This window comes from Hippopotamus amphibius, chromosome 1 (assembly GCF_030028045.1).
Source record: "Hippopotamus amphibius kiboko isolate mHipAmp2 chromosome 1, mHipAmp2.hap2, whole genome shotgun sequence".
Lineage (NCBI taxonomy): Eukaryota > Metazoa > Chordata > Mammalia > Artiodactyla > Hippopotamidae > Hippopotamus > Hippopotamus amphibius.
In genome coordinates, this window is record NC_080186.1 from 172,296,513 (window position 1) to 172,320,274 (window position 23,762).

The following is a 23,762-nucleotide window of genomic DNA, read 5'->3' on the forward strand; positions in this document are numbered from 1 at the left end:
TACTGTTTGAATTTAAGATGTACAGCATAATGGTTTCATTTAAATTTTTTGTGAAATGATTACCATGATAATCATCTCATATTTAGATACAATAAAGATAAGCAAATAAAGAAAAAAAAAAACCTTTTTTTCTTTACAACAAGACCTCTTAGGATTTACTCTCTTAACTTTCACATATATCATACAGCAGTGTTACCTACAGTCACCATCCTATACATTATATCCTTAGTACTTATTTATCCTGTAACTGGAAGTTTGTACCTTATGACCACCCTTCTCCTACCACCCTTCCTCAAGCATGCATTTTTAACAGGTCCCCAGATGAAGATTATGATGCTAGGCCTAGGATCACACTTTTGAGGAACAAAATACTTGACATTATAAGCAAACATCCAGACACTGGGTTTTTAATTGGGGGGGGGGGGATCATTTACATTTGTTTAACAAACATAAACTGTATAAAAATTTTTTCCTGATTTTCACTAATACTGGGTTCACCAAAAAGTTCATCCCGTCAGATTATGGGAAAAACCCAAACCAACTTTTTGGCCAACCCAATACATGCTGATTATAATCCCCCTAAGGGTTGATTTCTAGCCTCTTAAATTCTCTTAAAAAATTTCAACTATAAAGGAGCACAGAATTGAACATCTGTCAATGGATAAAAGAAGAAACAGAGTAGAGCTGAAGGGCAAAGATAAGAGTAAGGAATCTCAATAAATACACTTTTGTATCTCAATTCTGTACCTTGTGGAAAAAAAATGAAATGACAACAGAAATGGCAAAACGAAAAGGCAAATGACACTCTTTGAATACCACTGTTCACAGTTAACCACATTAAGAGCTTGTGTGTACCTTTCCAGGTCTTTTTTCCTATTCATTTGTATACATTTTAAAGTACATATGAGTATATGTGTGTGTATATATATGGATACCATATGCAGCTTATTTTCACTTATCAATGTCATAGACAAATTTGAATATTAATATGTATAGTTTTGCTTTATTAGTATATATACTTTTGATGCTTTGTTCCTTGAGCATGTCTATTTCTTACCAATATATATATTTTAAAAATAGAATAAAAATTGTCATTTTGCAATGATCAGACATCTAGCAAGAGTCACCAACATTTTCTAAAAAGGGCCACACAGTAAATATCTTAGGCTCTGTGGGCCAGTCTCTATAGAACTACTCAACTGTGATGCTGCAGCACAAAATGGGCCCAGGTGTGTTATTTACAAAAAAAGAAAAAAGAAACCCAAAAAAACTTCTTTACAAAAACAGGGGTCAGGCCAGAATTGGCTGCAAGACTCGGACAGCAACAAAAGCAGCCTTACAATTACAAGGTTCCTAATGTTTTACCATTAGATCTGATTTTTTCTTTGAGTTTTCAGTATACACACACCCTTCTAATCCTAATTAGCTAAGAGTTATTAGCACAATTATTTTTTTTTTCTTTTCATTTTAATTTATATTGGAGTATAGTTGATTTAGTGTTGTGTTAGTTTCAGTTGTACAGCAAAGTGAATCAGTTACACATACAGATATATCCACTCTTTTTTAGATTCTTTTCCAATATAAGCCATTGCAGAGTATTGAGTAGAGTTCCATGTGCTATACAGTAGGTCCTTATTAGTTATCTATTTTATATATTTTATATATAGTAGTGTGTATATGTCAATCCCAATCTCCCAATTTATCCCTCTCCCTGCCATTTACCCCCTGGTAACCATAAGTTTGTTTTCCACATCTGTGACTCAATTTCTGTTTTGTATATAAGTTCATTTGTACCCCATTTTGTATATTTTGGAGATTAATTCCTTGTCAGTTGCTTCATTTGCAAATATTTTCCCCCATTCTGAGGGTTAGCTTTCCTTTTTATTTATGGTTTCCTTTGCTCTGCAAAAGCTTTTAAGTTTAATTAGGTTCCATTTGCTTATTTTTGTTTTTATTTTCATTACTCTAGGAGGTGAACTGAAAAAGATCTTGCTGGATTTATGTCAAGACTGTTCTGCCTATGTTTTCCTCTAAGAGTTTTATAATATCTGGTCTTACATTTAGGCCTTTAATCCATTTTGAGTTTATTTTTGTGTATGGTGTTAGAAAATGTTCTAATTTCATTCTTTTACATGTAGCTGTCCAGTTTTCCCAGCATCACTTATTGAAGAGACTGTTTTTTCTCCACTGTATATTCTTGCCTCATTTGTCATATATTAGGTGACCATAGGTACATGGGTTTATCTCTGGGCTTTCTATCCTGTTCCACTGATCTATATTTGTGTTTTTGTGCCAGTACCATACTGTTTTGATGACTCTAGCTTTGTAGTATAGTCTGAAGTCAGGAAGCCTGATTCCTCCAGCTCCATTCTCCTTTCTCAAGATTGTTTTTGGCTATTCATGGTCTTCTGTGTTTCCACACAAATTGTAAAAATTTTTTGTTCTAAATCTGTGAAAAATGCCATTGATAATTTGATAGGGATTGCATTATATTTGTAGATTGCTTTGTAGAGTATAGTCACTTTCACAATATTGATTCTTTCAATCCAAGAACATGGTATCTCTCCTTCTGTTTGTGTCATATCTTTGATTTCTTTCATCAGTATCTTACAGTTTTCTGAGTACAGGTTTTTTGCCTCCTTAAGTAGGTTTATTCCCAGGATTTTGTTTTTGTTTTTTTGATGTGATGAAATGGGACTGTTTCCTTGATTTCTCTTTCTGATCCTTCACTGTTCGTGTATAGGGATGCAAGAAATTTCTGTGTATTAATTTTGTATCCTACATCTTTACTGAATTCACTGATGAGCTCTAGTACTTTTCTGGTAGCATCTTTAGGATTTTCTATGTATAGTATCGTGTTGTCTGCCAACAGTGTCAGTTTTACTTTTTTTCCATTTTGGATTCCTTTATTTCTTTTTCTTCTCTGACTGTCATGGCTAGGACTTGCAAAACTACGTTGACTACTAATGGCAAGAGTGGACATCCTTGATTTGTTCATGATCCTTGAGGAAATGCTTTCAGTTTTTCACTGTTGAGAATGATGATTGCTGTGGGTTTGTTGTATATGGCCTTTATTATGTTGAGGTAGGTGCTCTCTATGCCCACTTTCTGGAAAGTTTTTATCATACATGGGTGTTGAATTTTGTTAAAAGCTTTTTCTGCATTCTACTGAGATGATCATATGATTTTTATCCTTCAATTTGTTGATGTGGTGTATTGCACTGATTTATCTGTGGATAACGAAAAATCCTTGCATCCCTGGGATACATCCCACTTGATCATGGTGTATGATCCTTTTTAATGTGTTGTTGGATTCTGTTTGCCAGTATTTTGTTAAGGATATTTACATCTATGTTCATCAGTGATATTGGCCTGTAATTTTTTTTGTGACATCTTTGTCTGGTTTTGCTATTAGGGTGATGGTGGCTTCATACAATGAGCTCAGGAGTGTTCCTTCCTCTGCAATTTTTTGGAATAGTTTCAGAAGGGTAGGTGTTAACTCTTCTCTAAATGTTTGATAGAATTCGCCTGTGAAGCCATCTGGTCCTGGACTTTGCTGGAAGATTTTTAATAATTTCAATTTCAGTACTTGTGATTCACATTTTTTATTTCTTATTGGTTCAGTCTTGGAAGGTTGTACCTTTCTAAGAATTTGTCCCTTTCTTCCAGGTTGTCCATTTTATTGGCATACAGTTGCTTGTAGTAGTCTCTTTATGATCCTTTGTATTTCCGTGGTCTCTGTTGTAACTTCTTTTTCATTTCTAATTTTATTGATTTGCACCCTCCCCTTTTTTTCTTGATGAGTCTGGCTAAAGGTTTATCAATTTTGTTTATCTTTTCAAAGAACTAGCTTTTAGTTTATTGATCTTTTCTATTTTTTTCATCTCTACTTTCTTGGGTTGGCCAAAAAGTTCATTCAGTTTTAAATAAAAATAAGACACATTTTTCATTTTCACCAAGAATTTTATTGAACACTATATGCACTAACCAAACGAACATTTTAGCCAACCCAGTATTTATTTCTGCTCTGATCTTCATGATTTCTTTCCTTCTGAAAACTTTTGTTCTTTCTCTAGTTGCCCAATAAGGTGGAAATTTCAAAAGCTATGAAGGCATAGCGAATAAAGTAAATTTTGATTTGGAATGAAACAAGAAACAGAGGAGATTCATGGAACTTATCCCAGCAGGGTGGCAATCTTCAGATGCCTATTAAGAAACAGGATGAATAAAACAGACATGGGTGGGATTAAAACAAAGGTTTTAACACAGCACTACCAAAGGCTGAGTGGGCCAAAAGGACTCCCTGCTGGTTCCCCAACATTAAAGGGCCCCACATAAGGCTGCTCTGTTTATCCTTGTTGGGAGAAATTTTAAAAGTCTGAAGGTAGAAATTACAATGAGAAATCTGACCAGCAATCAATTGGGGAATGGCTAGCCAAATTAATCAAGATAAAGAGTGACAAATGGGCCAAGGCCCCTTGGTTCAAACCCTAGTTGGGGACCCAAAGACTTTCATACAAGAGTGGGTAACACTATAAGGGCAAACTCTAACTAACTACTAACACTGCTGATTGATTAGTTTTGCTTGTTTTTGAACTACAAATAAAGACAGTCATTCAGTTAAAAAAAAAAAAGAAGAATGGGTAAAATGGAAATGGTCAGGAGTGGAGAAGTTTCCAGGACTAGATACAGGAGTCCCTTGGGCTGTTTAACCAAAGTGCACCAGTGAAGGCCTGATGTGTGCTACAATTAGACTGAAAGAAAGTAAAAATGTAATGGTTGATATGATTATGAAAGTTGAATGTTGAAGCAGATACAACATAAGGAAGTTGTGTCATCTTTACCTGGGTGGATTTTACGTCTGGTTGGGGAACACTTCCGCTACCTAGTATTACAAAACCAAATTCCACTGATGAAGTCTCAGTGGTGGCTACACTGAAGAACGTAAGTGATGATGGAATTACAGTATGTCTGTAGGAGAATTGGTGTGTTTGAACACGTTTTATGTGAAGTGACTGTGTTTCTTTCACCTGGTTATATTTTGGGGATGGACACTATCTCACTAGAGAATGTTTCCCCTGTCTAGTATAGTAAAACAGAAGGGAATGAAAGCCACCCTTCAAGCATTATTAACTAGACATGCTATATGGAACCAGTAAGACTGTCTGAGCCTGCTGTGTGAAATAGAAGGTGGAGTACTGGTAGGGACAAAATTCTCTGCACCACAGCCCTATGTGGAGCGTAGAGTGAGGCTTATAGCAAAAATCTGTGAGTGCCACCCAGCACTGACTACTTGGACTTCAAATTAGAGAATTTCCACCTGAGGGTATATACTACCTAGCCATTGGACATTACTAATGGAAGCTACTTACATGACTAAAGAACATAAAATGATCTTGAATTGCAAAATGCTCATAATGTCTGGGATGATGGAGTGCCCAGAAGAGTTCCATAATATGGAAATGGTTTATATAGGATCATGCTGCCTGGGGAATACAAAGTGGAGATACTCATTAGCCCAGTGTCTCAGTTCCTCTAGGACAGACTCTGGAGTAACCCGAGAAGCTGCCAGTATGGACTGGCACGTGGATAGTGACCTATGAACAGCTCTCAAGTGTAGAGCTAAGAGCTGCTTGGTTTATGGGTGGCAATTCCCAGGTGAACGGATAACATACTATCTGGAAGTCCACTGCTCTGAGGAAAGTAAAAACAAATCAGCTTGGTAAGGCTGAACTGCATGCTATTTTCACAGCAGTGATGAAAGAAGTGAACAGTAATAAAATCCCCTATCTTCTGGTTTTTACTGACACATGGGCAGTGGCCCACAGCCTAGCAATATGGTCAGGCAGGAGAGCAATGGAAACCTGGCCTATTAAAAGGATACCTATATGGGACACACAGCCCTCTGGAAACCACTGTGGGAATTGAAGGGATGCATTAAAGTTGGACATGCTGATGCCCATCAGAAGAACTCCTTTCCAGGCTTGGAAGGTGAATGGACTAGACAAGCAGATATCCCCCTGTGGTCTCTTAAGACAGCTACCTGGGTCCACAAAGTGAGTGGATATGGGGGTAGTGCAGCAAAGCAGAGATGGGCTGAATCTAGCCACAATGCTCTTGTACACTCTGAGGTACAAAATGCCAGTAAGAACTGTTCTGTCTGCCAGCAAAAAAAAAAGAGACTGCAGATGGCTATGTGGCAGATTCCCTGTTGGGAAGGCCCTGAACATAGCTGGCAAGTTAGCTGGTAGCCCTGGGGGACTGCAAATGGGTCTTCACAGAAAGAGACACTGACTCCAGGCCAGGCTTTCCTTACCCAGTGGTAGAGGCAAATGCTCAGTGCTGTAAGAGAAATGGAACAGAAGATAGTGCACCAATTTCGACATCTGAGCATCATTTCTTCAGAGCAAGGAACACTACTTTACAGCCCATCATGTCCAAAAGTGGGTAGAGAGATCCCCTCAGAGTAAGAGTTTGATAGAGAATTGGAATGGGTAACACTGGTTGTCTAAAACGGGGGGGAGAGAAAGGCATGAAGGGCTGGCTTACAGGACAAGATGAGCTAGAGGAGTAGCTGCACTGAAGAGAGTCCAGTGTTGTTTGGGGCGGGGGGGGAGGGAAGATGCTAGTGTGATTATGCAATTCTTACCAAGAGAGGAGGACATTGAGACATCTTTTTTTTTCTTTCTTTCTTCCCCACATCACCTCAACTTTTGTTTTCCCCCTTCTGATGTAGTGGTCAGATGACCAAAGTTGCAAATACAAGTGCAGGAAACAGATGATTCCTAAACCAGAAACTGAAACTATCTTTGTTACAATCATATAGGCCCTTAGGGAAGGGCCTATGGGGCAAGACATGCTTTTACTCCATCTGGCAAAATGGGGCTGTTATAACAGTGATTGCTGCTATATGGCCTGGTGGTAAAGAGAGCCCACCTGTTCTGCACCTATGTAACCTTAACTTACCTGAGTAGAAGTGGATGAGGGAGAAGCACTTGCTAGACTAGCATTCTGTCTGTAATCTAGACCAGCACAGTGGCTGGACCTAATGTCCCTTCCAAAGGTGGGAAAATCTGGGTATGAATGGAGAAAAGGAAAAAAGGGAAGAAAAAAAAAAAGAGGCTCAGAGCAAGAGATGGTACTGTCTCTTAGCTCTATTATGCTGTATACCTGAAAGGGTGAAGCCATATACTATATCTGACACCACTCCTGTTTTTTTGTTTTTGTTTTTTTTTTAAATTGAAGTATACTTGATTTACAATGTTGGATTAGTTTCAGGTATACAGCATAGTGATTCAGTTATACATATGTACATATAGAGCTATTCTTTTTCAGATACTTTTTCATTATAGGTTACTATAAGATATTGAATGTAGTTTCCTGTGTTATACAGTAAATCCTTGTTATATATATTTTTTATATAGTAGTGTGTGTCTGTTAATCTCAAATTCCAAATTTATCTCCTCCCTCTACCCCCACTATCCCCTTTGGTAACCATAAGTTTGCTTTCTACATCTGTGTGTCTATTTCTGTTTTCTAAATAAGTTCATGTGCATTATTTTTTTTATAAGTGATATCATATGATATTCATCATTCTCTTACTTCACTTAGTACGATAATCTATAAAACCATCCATGTTGCTGCAAAATGGCATTATTTCATTCATTCTAATGGCTGAGTAATATTCCATTGTATATATGTGTACCACATCTTCTTTATCCATTCATCTATTAATGGACATTTAGGTTGATTCCATGTCTTGGCAATTGTAAATAGTGCTGCTGTGAACATGGGGGGGTGCACATAGCTTTTCAAATTAGAGTTTTTGTCTTTTCCAGGTATATGCCCAGGAATGGGATTGCAGGATCATATAATAGCTCTATTTTTAGTTTTTTATGGAACTTCTATACTGCTCTCCATAGCAACTGTACCAATTTGCATTCCCAACAACAATGTAGGAGGGTTCCCTTTTCTCCACACCCTCTCCAGCATTTATTTTTAGACTTCTTGATGATGGCTATTCTGACTGGTGTGAGGTGATACCTCATTGTGGTTTTGATTTGCCTTTCTCTAATTAGTGATGTTGAGCATCTTTTCATGTGCCTGTTGGTCATCTGTATGTCTTCTTTGGAGAAAGGTCTATGTAGGTCTTCTGCCCATTTTCTGATTGGGTTTTTTTTTGTTATTGTTGAGTTTTATGAACTGTTTGTATATTTTAGAGATTAATCCCTTGTTGGTTGCTTCCTTTGCAAATATTTTCTCCCATTCTCTGGGTTGTCTTTTCGTTTTGTTTATGGTTTCCTTTGCTGTGCAAAAAGGTTTTGAGTTTAATTAGGTCCCATTTGTTTATATTTTATTTTATTTCCATTACTCTAGGAGACAGATCCAAAAAAAATATTGCTGTGATTTATGTCAGAGATTCTTCTACCTATGTATTCCTTTAAGAGTTTTATAGTATCCAAGCCTTGCATTTAGGTCTTTAATCCATTTTGAGTTTATTTTTGTGTATGATGTTAGAGAATGTTCTAATTTCATTCTTTTACACGTAGCTGTCTAGTTTTTCCAGCACCACTTATTGAAGAAACTATCTTTTCTCCATTGTACATTCTTGCCTCCTTTGCTGTAGATTAACTGGCATAGGTGTGTGGGTTTATTTCCAGACTTTCTATCCTGTTACATTGATCTATGTGTCTGTTTTTGTGCCAGCACCATATTGTTTTGATGACTGTAGCTTTGTGGTACAGTCTTAAGTCAGGGACCATGATTCCTTCAACTTCGTTCTTCTTAAGATTGTTTAGTGTCTCCATCCAAATTTTAAAATTATTTGTTTTAGTTCTGTGAAAAATGCCATGGGTAATTTGATAGGGATTGCACTGACTCTGTAGATTGTCTTAGGTAGAATGGTCATTTTAACAATATTGATTCTTCTATCCAAAAACATGGTATATCTTTCCATCTGTTTGTGTTATCTTCAATTTCTTAAATCAGCATCTTACATTTTTTGGAGTACAGGTCTTTTGCCTCCTTACACAGGTTGATTCCTAGGTATTTTATTCATTTTGATGTGATGGTAAGTGGAATTGTTTCATTAATTTCTTAAGATAACTTAAGAAAACAATTTCCACTCCTGCTTTTGAAACCTGTAAACCTACATGCCCTCACCCTGAGAGACATTTTCATACAATACGAAAACATACTAGCTAGTTATTAAAGATAAACTGGGATGCAAATAATGTGCCAGTACTGTTTAACCTTATGACTGTTTCGCTATAAGGGATCCATGTTTGAAGACCAGGGGGTGGATTGTGATATTTTGACTTATAATAAGAAATATATACCTGGTCTTCAACATTGGTTTCTGGCACAGAGCTCCTAGGAACTATAACTAGAAAGCCCTCAAGTTACCTAAAGATGGGGGTGGTTGCCAAGGGAACCAACTATGTGATTAAAGGACTGGAAATTTCAGTCCCATTTATTCCTCCTCTCTAAACACCCCCTCCCCCACCACCGCTGAGGAGGGGACTAGAGGTTTGAATCGATGCCCATCGAGGCCTCCATAAAAACCCAAAAGGCTAGGGTTCAGACAGTTTCTTGAACATGTGGAGATCTGGAGAGAGTAGAACACTAGGAGAGGGCATGGAAGCTCCACCCTCTTTCCCCATAGCTTACTCTATGCGTCTCTTTCACCTGGCTACTGCTGACTTACATTCTTTTATAATAAACCGGTGATCCAGGGTTAAGTGGGTTTACTGAGTTCTGTGAGCTGCAAATTAATCAAACTCAAAGAGCAGGTAATGAGAATCTCTGATTTCCTCTGATACATAGCCAGTCAGTCAGAAGTTCAGGTAAAAACCTGGACTTGTGATAGGTATCTGAAAAGGAGGGGTGCAGGCAATCTTGCAGGACTGAGCCCTTAACCTGTGGGATCTGACACTATTTCTAGGTAGAAAGGTGTCAGAACTAAGTTGAATTCTAGGATATGCAGCTGGTATTGGATAACTGCTGCGTGGCATGGGAAAAACTACCCTCCCACACACACACACACTGGAACCTTTTCCAATGTTCTAATACATTTCAAAATGTTATTAATTTTACCGTTTACTTCTTAAGTGATACTGTATTATAATTTTTCTTTTTTTTGATTCAGTTACAAGCTAGTCTCACAGAATAGAATGGAAAACTTTCTACCGCTATGCATTAGAATCGTGTATTCCTTGAATACCTTGTAGACCATACAACACCATTAGAACTCAGTGATTTTTTTGGAGCTAGATGAAATCCTTGCATCAAAAGGCTCCACTAAGATAATTAGGTTAAATCATATGAAACTGCCAAAATTTGACTGTTTTTGACTTCAAAGATAAATTTTGTATGGTTCAACCTAATGGTTATAAACTGCCATTGTTGATTCAAGAATATTTTCCTAGAAAATCAATCATTTTATGTAATTTTTCTAAATTCTTGGTATAACCGTATGCATAGTATTTGTTTACAATCTTTTAATCACCTTCACATTGGAGTGTGTTTAACATTACCATGTAAAAAAATGTTTTCTTCAACTTCTGAAGAGAAATTATGGTAGAATTGTGGTATAAGTAAAGGTTCAATAAACTGCAAAATTCCAAGCATAAATTCTCATTCCCCATCTAAGCTGTAAACCCCTAAGAAGGCCACAGGTTGCTTTCTGGGGTTCTGTAAATACATGAGCCATATTTATATGTGAGTGCATATATCATACATGCATTCTCTTGTGGGGAGAACCCAAAAACTTTAGCAAATTCTCAAATACCTGAAGTTCCAAATAACTTTGAGAGTTTTGAAATGACATATAACAATGTACGTACATAAAAATGTGATGTAAATTCTATTAAATGGATGATAGGAAAAAAACCATTTACGAGTACAAAGATTCCAGTGTAAAACTCTTATATTCCATTTTGTTTAAGAAGGACTAAAGTACATAAAAATATAGAAGGAATGAAAATCATTATACATCAATGCTTACATTATTCTGGAAACTATGTGGATAGATAAACATTTTTCAACAAACCAAAAGGACGTGCCAAATCCAAGGTTTGTAAACTTGCTTCTAAATGTGTTTCTACATATTTTTAAAGATAAAGTAAAAAGGAAGATGAGGACAAAGAAAAAGGAACTGGAATAATAGGGGAAAATAAAATGTGAGATAAGACAGCAAAACAAAGTGAACATAAAACCAGAAGAGATGAATATTTTTCCGATCACAAGGTAGTGAACACAATCATAAAAAGAAAGAACAATGAGGAAAAGAGCTATTAACCATGTAATGGCTTACCTTTTCAAAGACCACTGGGGAAAAAAGTAGGGAGGTACTAAAACAACATGGAAGGAATAGAAAATTGAAAAGCAAAGACAAAAGGGTAAAAGGAAAAAGAGTGAAGCAAAATCAAGAATACACCATATTTCTAATGAAAAATCTTATTTTGAAAACCGTATTTCAAGTTTCTCTGGAGCATAATGAGAAAGAGAAGGATAAAACTAACCTGTTGTACAAATTCCAAGGGTACTGGTGTGGCTTGTGTAAATGCTTCTAGATGAATACCATGCACAGGGTCTTCAACTATCAGACAGCCAATGTCAAACCATCTGCAACAGAATGTATGAATTTCATGTTGTGTATGTGCTAAATAAGTTACAGTGAATAGACAAAAGTACTATCCTTCAGGTAAAACATTAGCAGATTGATTAGAAAAATTTTCCTTGAAATTTTCAAGAGAACAATCCATAAAAACAACAAATAAAATTACCTTCTGACTTAATTCCAAGAGGGAAAGGAGAAAAAAAAAGGGGGGAAAACAACAACAAGGAAAAATAATTGAAAATAACTCATCATGGAAAATTCCTTTTCTTGCTAATATCTGGAGAGAAGAATGGCAATTAGGGGTGCTCAAATATGCAACAGGTAAATTCATTCATTTGAAAATGCAAATAGCTTATAATTAAAAATGTCACTTGCTAAAATATGGGAAATTTTATATTACCGATTCTATGATTAATATATAGCCAAGTTGCAAATTACTAGCAAATTAAAAAAAATAAGCTTATTCAGGAAATAAAAAATCCTCTCCTCATCCCTGATAAATCTAATCATACTGTCTGAATTGTTCACAATGAATCAGTCTTTGAAAACAGCTTCATGAAATCAAGAAAACTTTCTTCCATTTAAAGATATACATAAAAAGTGATACATTTAAAAACTGACTTAGGTGAGGTCATCTCTAACATCACTAGCATTTTAACTCACCAGAATCAGGAAATCATGAGTTTAAATGAGAAGATACAGAGCAAGAAATCTAAAAATATGCAGATCTACTACAGTGTGATGAAATATACTACAGATTAAGAAACTCTTATTTACATAGTCAAAGAAACAAGACAATATGTAGAATAACAACTTTACTGAGTAATTATTAAAATGGCAGTTTATAATGTCTAGTATTCATATTCTAAAACTTTGCTTCAAATTAAGAACCTTAAATAATTTATTTGGTATATGAATCATTATTTTAAATAATAACTTTATTTGGTATATGATTCAATATTTTATTTTACACGATTTGTGTATTATGCAGATGGCAGAGAATAACTGTAGTGACTAAGCTCCCAGGCACGGCAAGGACTTCCTGAGAAGCAGCATCCCTGAAGGTACAAGCAGCCTCCCCTACAATGCTGGTGAACACACATGAGAAAAACTCCCTTTCTCTCCAAATTACTGTCATGCTCCAGAGCGTGTCAACCTGGATATCCATTCTCCTCAACTCAGATCTAAACTGCCGTCACTGTCATGCCCACCAACACCTCTTCCATTTCTCTCACTACTGCTGTTAGCTGAGGAATCGTTGTCTTCTCCCTCCTTCCTCCTGTCCTTCCACCCCACTTTCACTCTCCACCCAAGAGGAAGAAGAGTGGTGGTCTCCACTGTTCATGCCCAAGGACAGTCGCTAAGGAACTCTCTCCTCCTCACCCTCTCCACACAGTTGGTAAAATAAGACAGACTTGACCAGTCCTATATGGAAGCCACTTGGACTTAAAAAAGGCTTAAGAAGAATCATGGTTCTAAGATATTTAGATTTCAAGTAGCAGAAAAAAATCAAAATAGCATGAGAAGCTGATACAGCTATGCCAATTTGTATTTTACCAAAGAAAGACCATCTACTACCACCAGTCACTTCACAGAAGGACATTTTAAACCCAATTCACACATAACCCAAGGTTTTAAAACTTGATAGGTTCATCTCAGAATAAGGACAGTTCATGCTTACTACACAGGTATTTTTCCATTTTGGTATACAACATGCTAATTTTCCTCATGCAGCATGAACAGATGCAAAGTTTATCACATATAGCTAGGTCTATACTGCCTCTACTCTGTTAGGGGCCAAACACCACTGGTCTTTTCTTGACTCAATTACAAGCATGCATTTCCCTGACTTTATCCTCTGCGCTTTTATTTCTCAAGGGAACACCAGAGAGACAGGTAGCCAAAGCGAACTATCGAGTGTTTTGGGTCGTGGGTTTGCTGTTTGTTCGCATGTCCTTCCTCTATCCCCCCTTCTGTATCTTAATATCACAACCTTTTCATCCTCTCTCCTCCTTAAACCATACTGGAAACCATCCACAGACTTCCTAATACTATTTACTATTCCCACTCTTCTTTATTTGCTACTCTTCCGCTCGAAAAGGTAGGAAAAAATACATCTAGGTATGATGGAGCAGTTGATGGCAGATCAATATTCTCAATGAGAAGCTGGATGAGTATACAAGTCATATCTAAAGGCATCCAAGAGCTGTAGGAACAAGTATTCTGACAAGGGACAACCGTCCAAAGGTACACTGAAGACCTTCAGCTGACCCTGAGCGCAATCCTGCCTGGACTCAGGTCAGTCTGTATCTAAAGTGAACCAAACTTCACCTTCCACACACCCCACTACTCCATTTATTAGAGGGAAGAGTGAACCTTCTCAAAATTACCTGAAGACTCTTGAGTTTCTTACAAACAATGCCTGGCTTTCAAAGATTACGAGGCATTCACAAAGACAGCACCTTATCATCAGAGCAAAAGGAGGCTGAGAAAGGCCCACACACTGGACTCGGTAGATAAGGATCTTAAAGTAAGTATGACTCATTCAAGAAAAGGGAGGTACAGATAGTCAAAACAGAAGAAAAGATAGATATTCAAGAGACAAATTGAATCTATTAAAAAAAAAAGCAATGTAGGGGCTATAGAGCAGAAGACAGGTAAACAGAAGATACTCCAACTAAAGAACAGAGAGAAATTAGTGAGGAAGTAGGGGAAAGGGGGGGGACTGACCAAATAAGAAATGTGAGGCATAGTCAGAGGTGAATAAGCATGTAATTGGAGTCCTAGAAAGAGAAGAGAGAAAATGGGCCAGAAGCCAATTCTGAAGATAAAATGGCCAACAACTGATGAAAGACAGAAAGAATCAAGCTCAGTGAATCCACAAAAACTTAATACGTAAGCAAACACACACAATCCTATACATACGTAATAAAACTGCACAAATAAAAAATCCTAAATGCAGCTAAACAATGCATTCTCTTCACAGAATCAAAAGCTGGACAGCTGCCGTAATAGAAATGATGGAAGCCAGAAAACAGTAAAACGGCATCTTTGAAGCACTGAAAGAAGAGATCTGCGGATCCAGGCTTCCACCTCCAGAAAAAAACACCCTGTGAAAACGAAGGTGCCCAAAGGTACTTTCAGATAAAAGCTGAGAGAACTCCTGGCTAAAGTCTTTCATCACAATGTATATAGTACCAGAGGATGTTCTGTAGGCAGAATGAAATGATCCCAGAAGGAAAAACCAAAAATGCAGGGAGGAATTCAGAGAATAAACATAATTTTTATTATAATACATGGAAAAAAGCACAATGGAATCTCTAAGGTAACCCTTAAATGAGTATTAAAAGATTAACAGAGGGGAAAAATAAAATAATATGATCACTGGACGGTTGCTTGGTGCTTACACAGAAAGCTCAAACTTCCCACCCTAGCATTCAAAGCTCTTCAGTCTGTCCCCAAACTGCATCTTGATTTCCTATCCAACCAATGTTCAGCCAAGCTGATATAATCACTGATCCCAGAATATATCTTAATCTTCACACTTTTCCTCCACACAGAATATCCTACCTATTCTTTACCACATTCAAATTTTACCCACTCTTCAAAATTCAACTCAAGTACCAACCATTCATGAATCTTATCTGAGACTATCTCCACATCAAGTTATTTCCACTGAAAAATGCACATATCCTATCAGTAAGAATTTACACACTTGTACAGTTAAAACTGTTCATCTACATATAAGCTTTCTCTCCCAATTGGCCTATAACAGAACCTCAAAGTTGTAGCTCTAGCATACAAAATATGTACTCCAAAGTATAAGGCACAGTGTTACTCAATACTAAAACAAAAATTAAAAACAACAAAACCAGAAAGTAAACTGAAAGAAGGTAGGTTTCAACAGTTGGGAAGTTATTTCAATATAAATCAATTCCACATATTAAAAAAAATTTCTGCCATTAAAAAAAGCCATCTATTAAAAGTACAATGCCATCAAAAACAATGATGAATTATGTTGCTGGAACTTTTTTCCAAACTACATAGATGAGAAGTAGTGCTCAACAGAACTCCAGCCTGGTGACTGCCTCCAGAGCCTCTTGTCATACCTTCCATTACTCTGAACAACTGTGTCAATGATTGTGTTTGTTACTGGAGGTCAACATCCATGCCAATAACTACACCACTGTATCATATTTAATTGATTTTTAACACAATGTTGGAATGCAGGTATTACAATGTCCATTTTATAATTAAAAAGGGGAAATGAGTAGAAATGTGAGCCGAGCTACACTGGTCATTCACGTAGCTAGTTAGATGATATAGCTAGACCAGAAAATAATCTTCTATCTTTTTCAGAACCAGAGAGATTTTTTACTAGATATTCAGTGTAATTATATTCTGCCCCTGAAAGAAACATAATAAGCTTCTTATTGAACCATCATATGCCAACAAACTGACAACCTAGAAGAAATGCATACATTCCTAAAAACACACAACCTATTAAAACTGAATCAAGAATAGAAAAATCTAAACAAACTGATTACTTGTGACGAGACTGACTCAGTAATCAAAAACCTCCCAACAGAGAAAAGTCCAGAACCAGATGGCATCACTGGTGAATTCTAGCAAAGATTTAGAGAAGAATTAATACCAATCTTTCTCAAACTTTTCCAAAAAATAGAAGATGAGGGACACTTCCAAACTCGTATTACAAGGCCAGCCATTTCCTTGACAGCAAAGCCAGAGAAGGACATTACAGAGAAGAAAATTAAAGGCCCAATATCCCTGATAAACAGAGAGGTAAAAATCCTCAACAAAATACTACCAAACCAAATTCTACAATCATTAAAAGGATCTATACCACAGTCAAGTGGAATTTACTCCAGGGATGCAAGGATGGTTCAAAATGTGCCAATCAATCAAGGTGATACACCACACTAACAAAATAAAAGACAAAATCATATGATCATCTCAATAGATCTATAAAAAGCATTTGACAAAATTCAACATCCATTAATGACAAAAACTCTCAACAGAGTGGATGGAGGAGGAAATACCTCAACATAATATGGCAAGCCCATAGCTAATATCATACTCAATAGTGAGAAGCTAAAAAGCTTTACCTCTAAGATCAGGAACAAGACAACAATGCCCTTCTAAGTGCCCTTCCCACTTCTAGTCAACATGGTATTGGAAGTCCTAGCCAGAGTAATTAGGCAACAAAAAAAATGCATTCAAATCAGAAAGGAAGACGTAAAACTGTCACTATTTGCATGTGACATGATCTTATATACAGAAAAACAAAGATACCACCAAAAAAATGCTAGAACTAATAAATTCTCTAAAGTTGCAGGATACAAGTTCAATACTCAAAAATCTGCTGTATTTCTGTGCACTAATAACAAACAACAGAAATTTTTTAAATATCATTTACAATTACATCAAAAAGCATAAAATGCTTAGGAATATATTTAACCGAGGTAAAAGATCTCTACTCTGAAAATTGTAAGACACTAATGGAAGAAACTGAAAAAGACACAAATAAATGGAACTACAGTCCATGCTCATGGACTAACTGAACTGTCCATACTACCCAAAGCAATCTACAGACTCAATGCAATCCCTATCAAAATCCCAATGACATTTTTCACAGAAATAGAACAAACAATCCTAAAAGTTGTATACACCCACGAGACACTGAATAGCTAAAGCAGCCTTGAGAAAGCAGAGCAAAGCTGGAGGCATCACGCTCCCTGATGTCAAATTACAATACATGGTAATAGTAACCAAAACACTATGGTACCGGCATAAAAACAAAAATATAGATCAATGCAACAAAACAGAGCCCAGAAATAAACCTATGCATATGTGGCTGATTAATTTACAACAAAGCAGCCATGAATATGTAATGGGGAAAGGACAGTCTCTTCAATAAATGGTGTCAGGAAAACTGGACCAATGTTTTACACCCAACACAAAAATTAATCAAAATGGATTAAAGACTTGAGCAAAGCACCTGAAACCATAAAAAACTCCTAGAAGAAAACACAGGCAGTTAAGTTCCTGACATCAGTTATGGTAATGATTTTTTTGGGTTTGACACCAAAAGCAAAAGCAAGTGGGACTACATTAAACTAAAACATTTCTGCACAGCAAAGGAAACTATCAACAAAATGAAAAGGCAACCTACCAAATGGCAGAAAATATCTGCAAATCATATATCTGATAAGGGGTTAATATCCAAAATATATAAAGAATTCATACTACTCAACAGCAAAAGCAAACAATCCAATAAAAAAAGGCGAGAGGATCTGAATAGCCTCCTTTTCCAAAGACATATGGATGGCCAACAGGTACATGAAAGGGTGCTCGATATCACTAATCCTCCAGGGAATTGTTAATCAAAAACACAATGAGATAACATCTCACACTGTTAGAATGGCTATTATCAAATGACAAGAAATAACAAATGTCAGCAAAGATGTGGAGAAAAGGGAACCCATGTGCGCTGTTGGTGGGAGTGTAAATTGGTGCAGCCACTATGGAAAACAGTATAGAGGTTCCTCAGAAATTGAACTACCAAATGACCCATAAACTTCACTTCTGGGTATTTATCCGAAGGAAATGAAAACACTAACTCAACTAGATGCGCATCCCATGTTCACTGCAACACTATTTCTAGCAACCAAGGCATGGAAGTAGCCTGTCTGTTGATGACAAAGAAAATGTGATTTACACATACACACTCACACACGTATGTGTGTGAGTGTGTATAATATATACAATGGAATTTTATTCTATTAAAAAGGAAGGAAAACCTTGCCATTTTCAACAACATGGTGGACCTTGAGGCCATTAAGCTAAGTGAAATAAGTTAGACAGAGAAAGACAAATACCGTATGATGTCACTTACACGTGGGGGAAAAAGTGAAGTCACAGATACAAAGGACAGATTGGTGAATGCAGAGGCAGGGTTGGGAGAGTGGGTAAAATGGATAAAGGGGACTAAAAGGCACAAACTTCCAATTATAAAATAAGTCATGAGGATATAATGTACAGCAAGGTGACTATAGTTACTAATACTTTTTGTATATTTCAAAGTTGCTAAGAGAATAGATCTTGTCTTGAAAGTTCTCTTTACACACACAAAAAAAATTATAACTATGCTTAAAAAAAAAGCCTCTTACTTGTCAGGAAGCAATTCTGCAATGAAGTTTTCTACTGACACAGCAGTCTGTTTCTCATGGATCACTCCAGTTCGACGCAAGCTATCTATCCGTTCCTGGGCGCCCTGAATAGAAATACTGTACGTCAGAAACTATTTGAAATTATTCAGTATTAAATATACTACTTTGTGATTATGTAAGTAATACATGTATACATTTACACACAAACATATATATACTGACTGTAAACATGAAAACAATATGGAAGCATAGAGAGTAAAAAGTGAAAAAGCCCAATCGTATTTCCCTCAGTATTAACAGTTTGTAATGCATTTTCTAAACTATTCCTACATGCATTACTATTTGGTTGTTATAGTGAAATGGATAATTTTTATATTACATGTTCTAACTAGTTATTATTAACATAAGGGAACTATGTGCTTTTTAATGTTTATCTGGCAAGAGGCCACCTTACTAAAAAAAATCATTTTTCAATCCTAGTGGTTTTTTAGTTGAATCTCGAATTTTTCTAGGTAGGCAAATGTATCAATAGTAAATACATTTTTTCTCCTTCTTCTTATTCCTTTTATATACAGCCTTTAAAGTTTGCACCAAAATTAGTTATTTTAACTACAAGTGTATGCATTACACTAAAGCTTATTTAAGAAAATTATTACCATTTATGAAATAAAATTGAGGGGCTGAGAACATTATACAGGTAACTCAAAATCATGAATTAAATGTATACCTATAATAGAAAACTAAAAACTAGATTAATGAAGATAAGGTTGCCATTTACTACTTATATTTGCATCACTTCATAAAACTGATCATGAATGATGTGATGAGATGTGTTCAAAAAGCAAGATAAAACTATTGCTGAATAAAACTAGTCGTGGATAATACACCTATTTTTATCACAGACAGCAGAGCTAAGTAATGAATGAGATTAACAGGTCAATTCTTCAAACGAAAATTAAGAAAGCTCGGACACTCCTAGAGACAACTGAATTTATTTGAGACAACTGAGATAAAGAAGTGACAACTGTGTGAGAACATGTAAACCAATTTGTTATTAGCTTATAAACATGAACGATGAAAGCAGATATGACAAACTACGATAAAATCAAGCTTTTTTTTGCTTACTCTTGTATCTTCTGGTACGTAGCACAGTGTCTAACCTAATAGGCATTCAGTAAGAACTTACTACATGAAAAAGTGAATCAAGGGAAAAATTAAGGGCTTCTGAAGGCCTACAGAGCTAAAGTTAGGGCTCTAAACAGTATAAATATGGCATCACCAAATCTAATACTGAATAAGGAGATCACCCACTGCTGAATTTGAAAGAAAATACAACAGCAAAGATGAAATGAATTCTTTGTACTTGATTATGTAAATCTGCCTACTTTACTCCTCCCAAAAGGTGGTTACAGCTAATTTTTATCATAAAGAAGTTCAAGTAAATGTTAACTCAGTAAAAACTATTAGGGGATTAGTGGGATATTTAGAGATTCATCCACAACTCTTCAAAGGTGATATCTCAGTTATGCACTACAACAAAATATTCCTAGATTTTATGCTCCCAGGAAACAGAAACTAAGTTGGTTCATTTTTTTTTACTATCCTACAGCACAGAGCTTTATACTTCACAGGGTTCACAAAATACTTAAATAAAATTAATTAGCACCTATAAAAGATAGGATAATGAGTTAGGCAGAGAGGTTTAATGCTTGTTTTTGTTTATAGAATCCAGAAGAGAAAATGAAGAGGGGGTAAATCAGCCTCTCTCCTCCTCTGACCATAACATTACTTAAATGTGGCATCATTTTGGAGTCACAAATAGAGACACTTTAATATTAGTCCCTACCAATGTTTTGAGAAGGGAATTTTAACTTTATTTTTCAGCAGTGTAGGGGGATCAAAAACTAGGTAGTTTAGAGGCCACAATGAAGTATTTAGAACTGAAGTAAGATACAGAAAGGCCTCTAGAGCTTATACTGTTCTCTGAAAGCTTATACTAAGCAACTTGGTCCAAATAATCAAACGTCCATGCTTCTTCTTAAATTCTTTTTTTTTTTAATATTGATGCGCCCCAACCCCCCAAAAAAATACTGATGTGCTAATTTTTTTTTTTTTTTTTTACAATAAACTGCATATATTTAGAGTGTACAATTTGGTATCCCAATCTCCCAATTCATTCCCCGCCCCCAACACTCCCCGCTTTCCCCACTAGGTGTCCATTTGTTTGTTCTCTACATCTGTGTCTCTATTTCTGCCTTGCAAACCAGTTGATTTGTACCATTTTTCTATATCCCACATATATGTGTTAATATACGATATTTGTTTTTCTCTTTCTGACTCACTTCACTCTGTATGACAGTCTCTAGGTCCATCCATGTCTCTAAAAGTGTCCCAGTTTCATTGCTTTTCACAGCTGAGTAATATTCCATTGTATGTATGTACCACATCTTCTTTATCCATTCATCTGTTGATGGACATTTAGGTTGCTTCCATATCCTACTATTGTAAATAGTGCTGCAATGAACATTGGAGTGCATGTGTCTTTTTGAATTATGGTGTTCTCTGGGTATATGCCCAGGAGTGGGATTGCTGGGTCATATGGTAGCTCTATTTTTAGTTTTGCAAGGACCTTCCATACTGTTCTCCATAGTGGCTGTATCAATTTACATTCCCACCAGCAATGCAAGAGCCTTCCCTTTTCTCCACACCCTCTCCAGCATTTACTGTTTGTCGATTTTCTGATGATGCCCATTCTAACCGGTGTGAGGTGATACCTCATTGTAGTTTTGATTTGCATTTCTCTAATAATTAGTGATGCTGAGCAGCTTTTCATGTGCCTCTTGGCCATCCGTATGTCTTCTATGGAGAAATGCCTATGTAGGTCTTCTGCCCATTTTTTGGGTTGTTTGTTTTTTTGATATTGAGCTGGATAAAGTGTTTATATATTTTGGAGATTAACCCTTTGTCTGTTGATTTGTTTGCAAATATTTTCTCCCTTCATAAATTCTCACAGATATTAACTACATTTTTGTTGAATATAAGCTAAAAAACAATGGTCAGAAATATAATTGGCTTTTCAGTAAAATTAATACTTGGCATTGGAGAAGTTTCAGAAGCTTCCTAACTTTAATTATGGCTGATTTATTTCCATAAACAATTTCATGTTTAAAGGAAAACAAGTTTAGTTCAAAAAAGCCATTCACTTCAAATAAAATCTGATGGGGAGAAAAAAAATCTGAGTTGAAATTTTAATATTCTACATTATTTTCTCAGTAGCTCCCTCTACTATTTCTAAAAAAAAAAAAAGGCTGATAAAATTACAAATCACTCTCCTATATATATATATCAGTTTCAATGAATTTTAATTTTAGGTTTGTACTAGAGATTGTGGAAAAGGAACCCATGTCTAAATTTGAAGGGCAAAAACCAATACTAAAACATATCTATCAAATACTAACAAAATTACAACATAAACTGAACTGTTAATAACATCCATAAAACACCGTTTTTCTTACAGAAAAAATATCCATTAGTCTGTCAAGTTCAGTATCTACTGATGTGAAGTATGTTTCATGTAATGATATTTAACATAACAAGATATTTAAGACTCATGTTTTAAAAACCATGAAATTCTGAGTTATAGTCCAAAAATCATATGGTGATCTATCACCAGAAATTATTAATGACCTATCAGCTGACAACTCTATCTGGTCCTTTTCCAGTTTTTTTGAGAACAGTTAGCAACCACATGATGTGCAAAAAGATTTTACCAAGTCATCATGTCATTTGCCATCTTAACATCTAAAACATTATTCTGAATTGTCCCTTCAAACGACACTCAGGAGGATTTTATGGTCTGAGGCAATCAGTGGGTGAGAGGTATGCAGTTATTTTCCAGTGGGAGAGTTCAGAGCTTATGAAGAGGAGGTGAGAAAAGAGACTGCATTACAAGTATGTATTCAGGCAGAAAATTTTAGGAAAGAATACATATGGAAGTTGAGGAAAGAGAAACTGAGTTTCTGAAAACTATCTGGGTCTCTTTGACCTTGCAAAATCTTTGCATATCACCAGAGGTACTTACACAAGTCTGAAGACCACTGTTTGATGGTAAAGGAACTATCAACATATAGCAACAGGTGGGCAGCTAGAATTCTGTTACGGGAAAAATCTCTATTTTCATAAGGCTGACAGATTGTTAAACCAAAATTCAAAACAGATCCCAGAGTGAAAATGTCTTCTGCATTAGTTAGACTGCTTACTTGAGGAAATAAATTACTTACTAATTTTAAAAGTTTATCCCAGCACTTTGAATTCTATTGTTTGAGGTTTTATACCAAGATACCTCAATAAGACTCCCAGATATTCATTTTAAAGAACACAAAGCACTATTCTAAGAGTTCATATCTGCAAATGAAACAAAGATCTCTGCTCTTGTAGAACTTAATTCTAGTGGGAAAAAAGCATTAAAAAATAAAAATAATATAAAATTACAGAGTAAATCAAAAGATGCTGAATGCTATAGGAGAAAAAACAGAGGTGGGTTAGAGGGATCAGGAGCGCAGGATAGGCGGGTGCAGACTGCAGTACTGAACAGGGCGGTCAGGACAGGCCTCTGAGGAGGGAAGATCTGAGTGAAGACTTGAAGGAGGTTAAGGGAGTCAACCAAGTAGATATTTAAGGAAACAGTGTCTCAGAGAGAGCTAGTGAAAAGGCCAAGAAGATAGCAGCCTGTCAGGCCAATATGAAGACCTGCAAGGAGGCCAATGTGGCAGGTGTGGAGTAAGCAAGGGGATAAGACTGGTAGGAGACAAAGCCAGAGGAAAAAACAGAAGGTCACTGGTGCAGCCACTATGGAGAGCAGTATGGAGGTTTCCTAAAAAACTAAAAACAGAGGTACCATATGATTCAGCAGTCCCACTACTGGGCATAGATTTGGAAAAGACGAAAACTCT

General features: G+C 36.2%; 1 protein-coding gene and 1 long non-coding RNA gene across 7 annotated transcripts in view; one reads left to right on the forward strand and one right to left on the reverse strand.

Moving 5' to 3' along the window:
• LOC130853787 (uncharacterized) overlaps positions 1 to 23,762 on the forward strand; it is a 51,524-nt gene that overhangs the window by 22,243 nt on the left and 5,519 nt on the right. Inside the window, exons 3-4 of the long non-coding RNA XR_009053880.1 lie at positions 12,612 to 12,684; positions 14,607 to 14,754. This is a non-coding gene — a long non-coding RNA (uncharacterized LOC130853787). The remainder of the gene's footprint in view (positions 1 to 12,611; positions 12,685 to 14,606; positions 14,755 to 23,762) is intronic.
• The window catches only part of PRRC1 (proline rich coiled-coil 1), a 45,097-nt gene that overhangs the window by 4,363 nt on the left and 16,972 nt on the right, over positions 1 to 23,762 (reverse strand). For all 6 annotated transcript variants that reach the window (XM_057736102.1, XM_057736068.1, XM_057736094.1 and 3 more), the window contains 2 exons: positions 18,811 to 18,914; positions 11,523 to 11,625 (listed from right to left, as the gene is read on the reverse strand). In XM_057736102.1, coding sequence (XP_057592085.1) covers positions 11,523 to 11,625; positions 18,811 to 18,914 — 207 coding nt within the window. The remainder of the gene's footprint in view (positions 1 to 11,522; positions 11,626 to 18,810; positions 18,915 to 23,762) is intronic.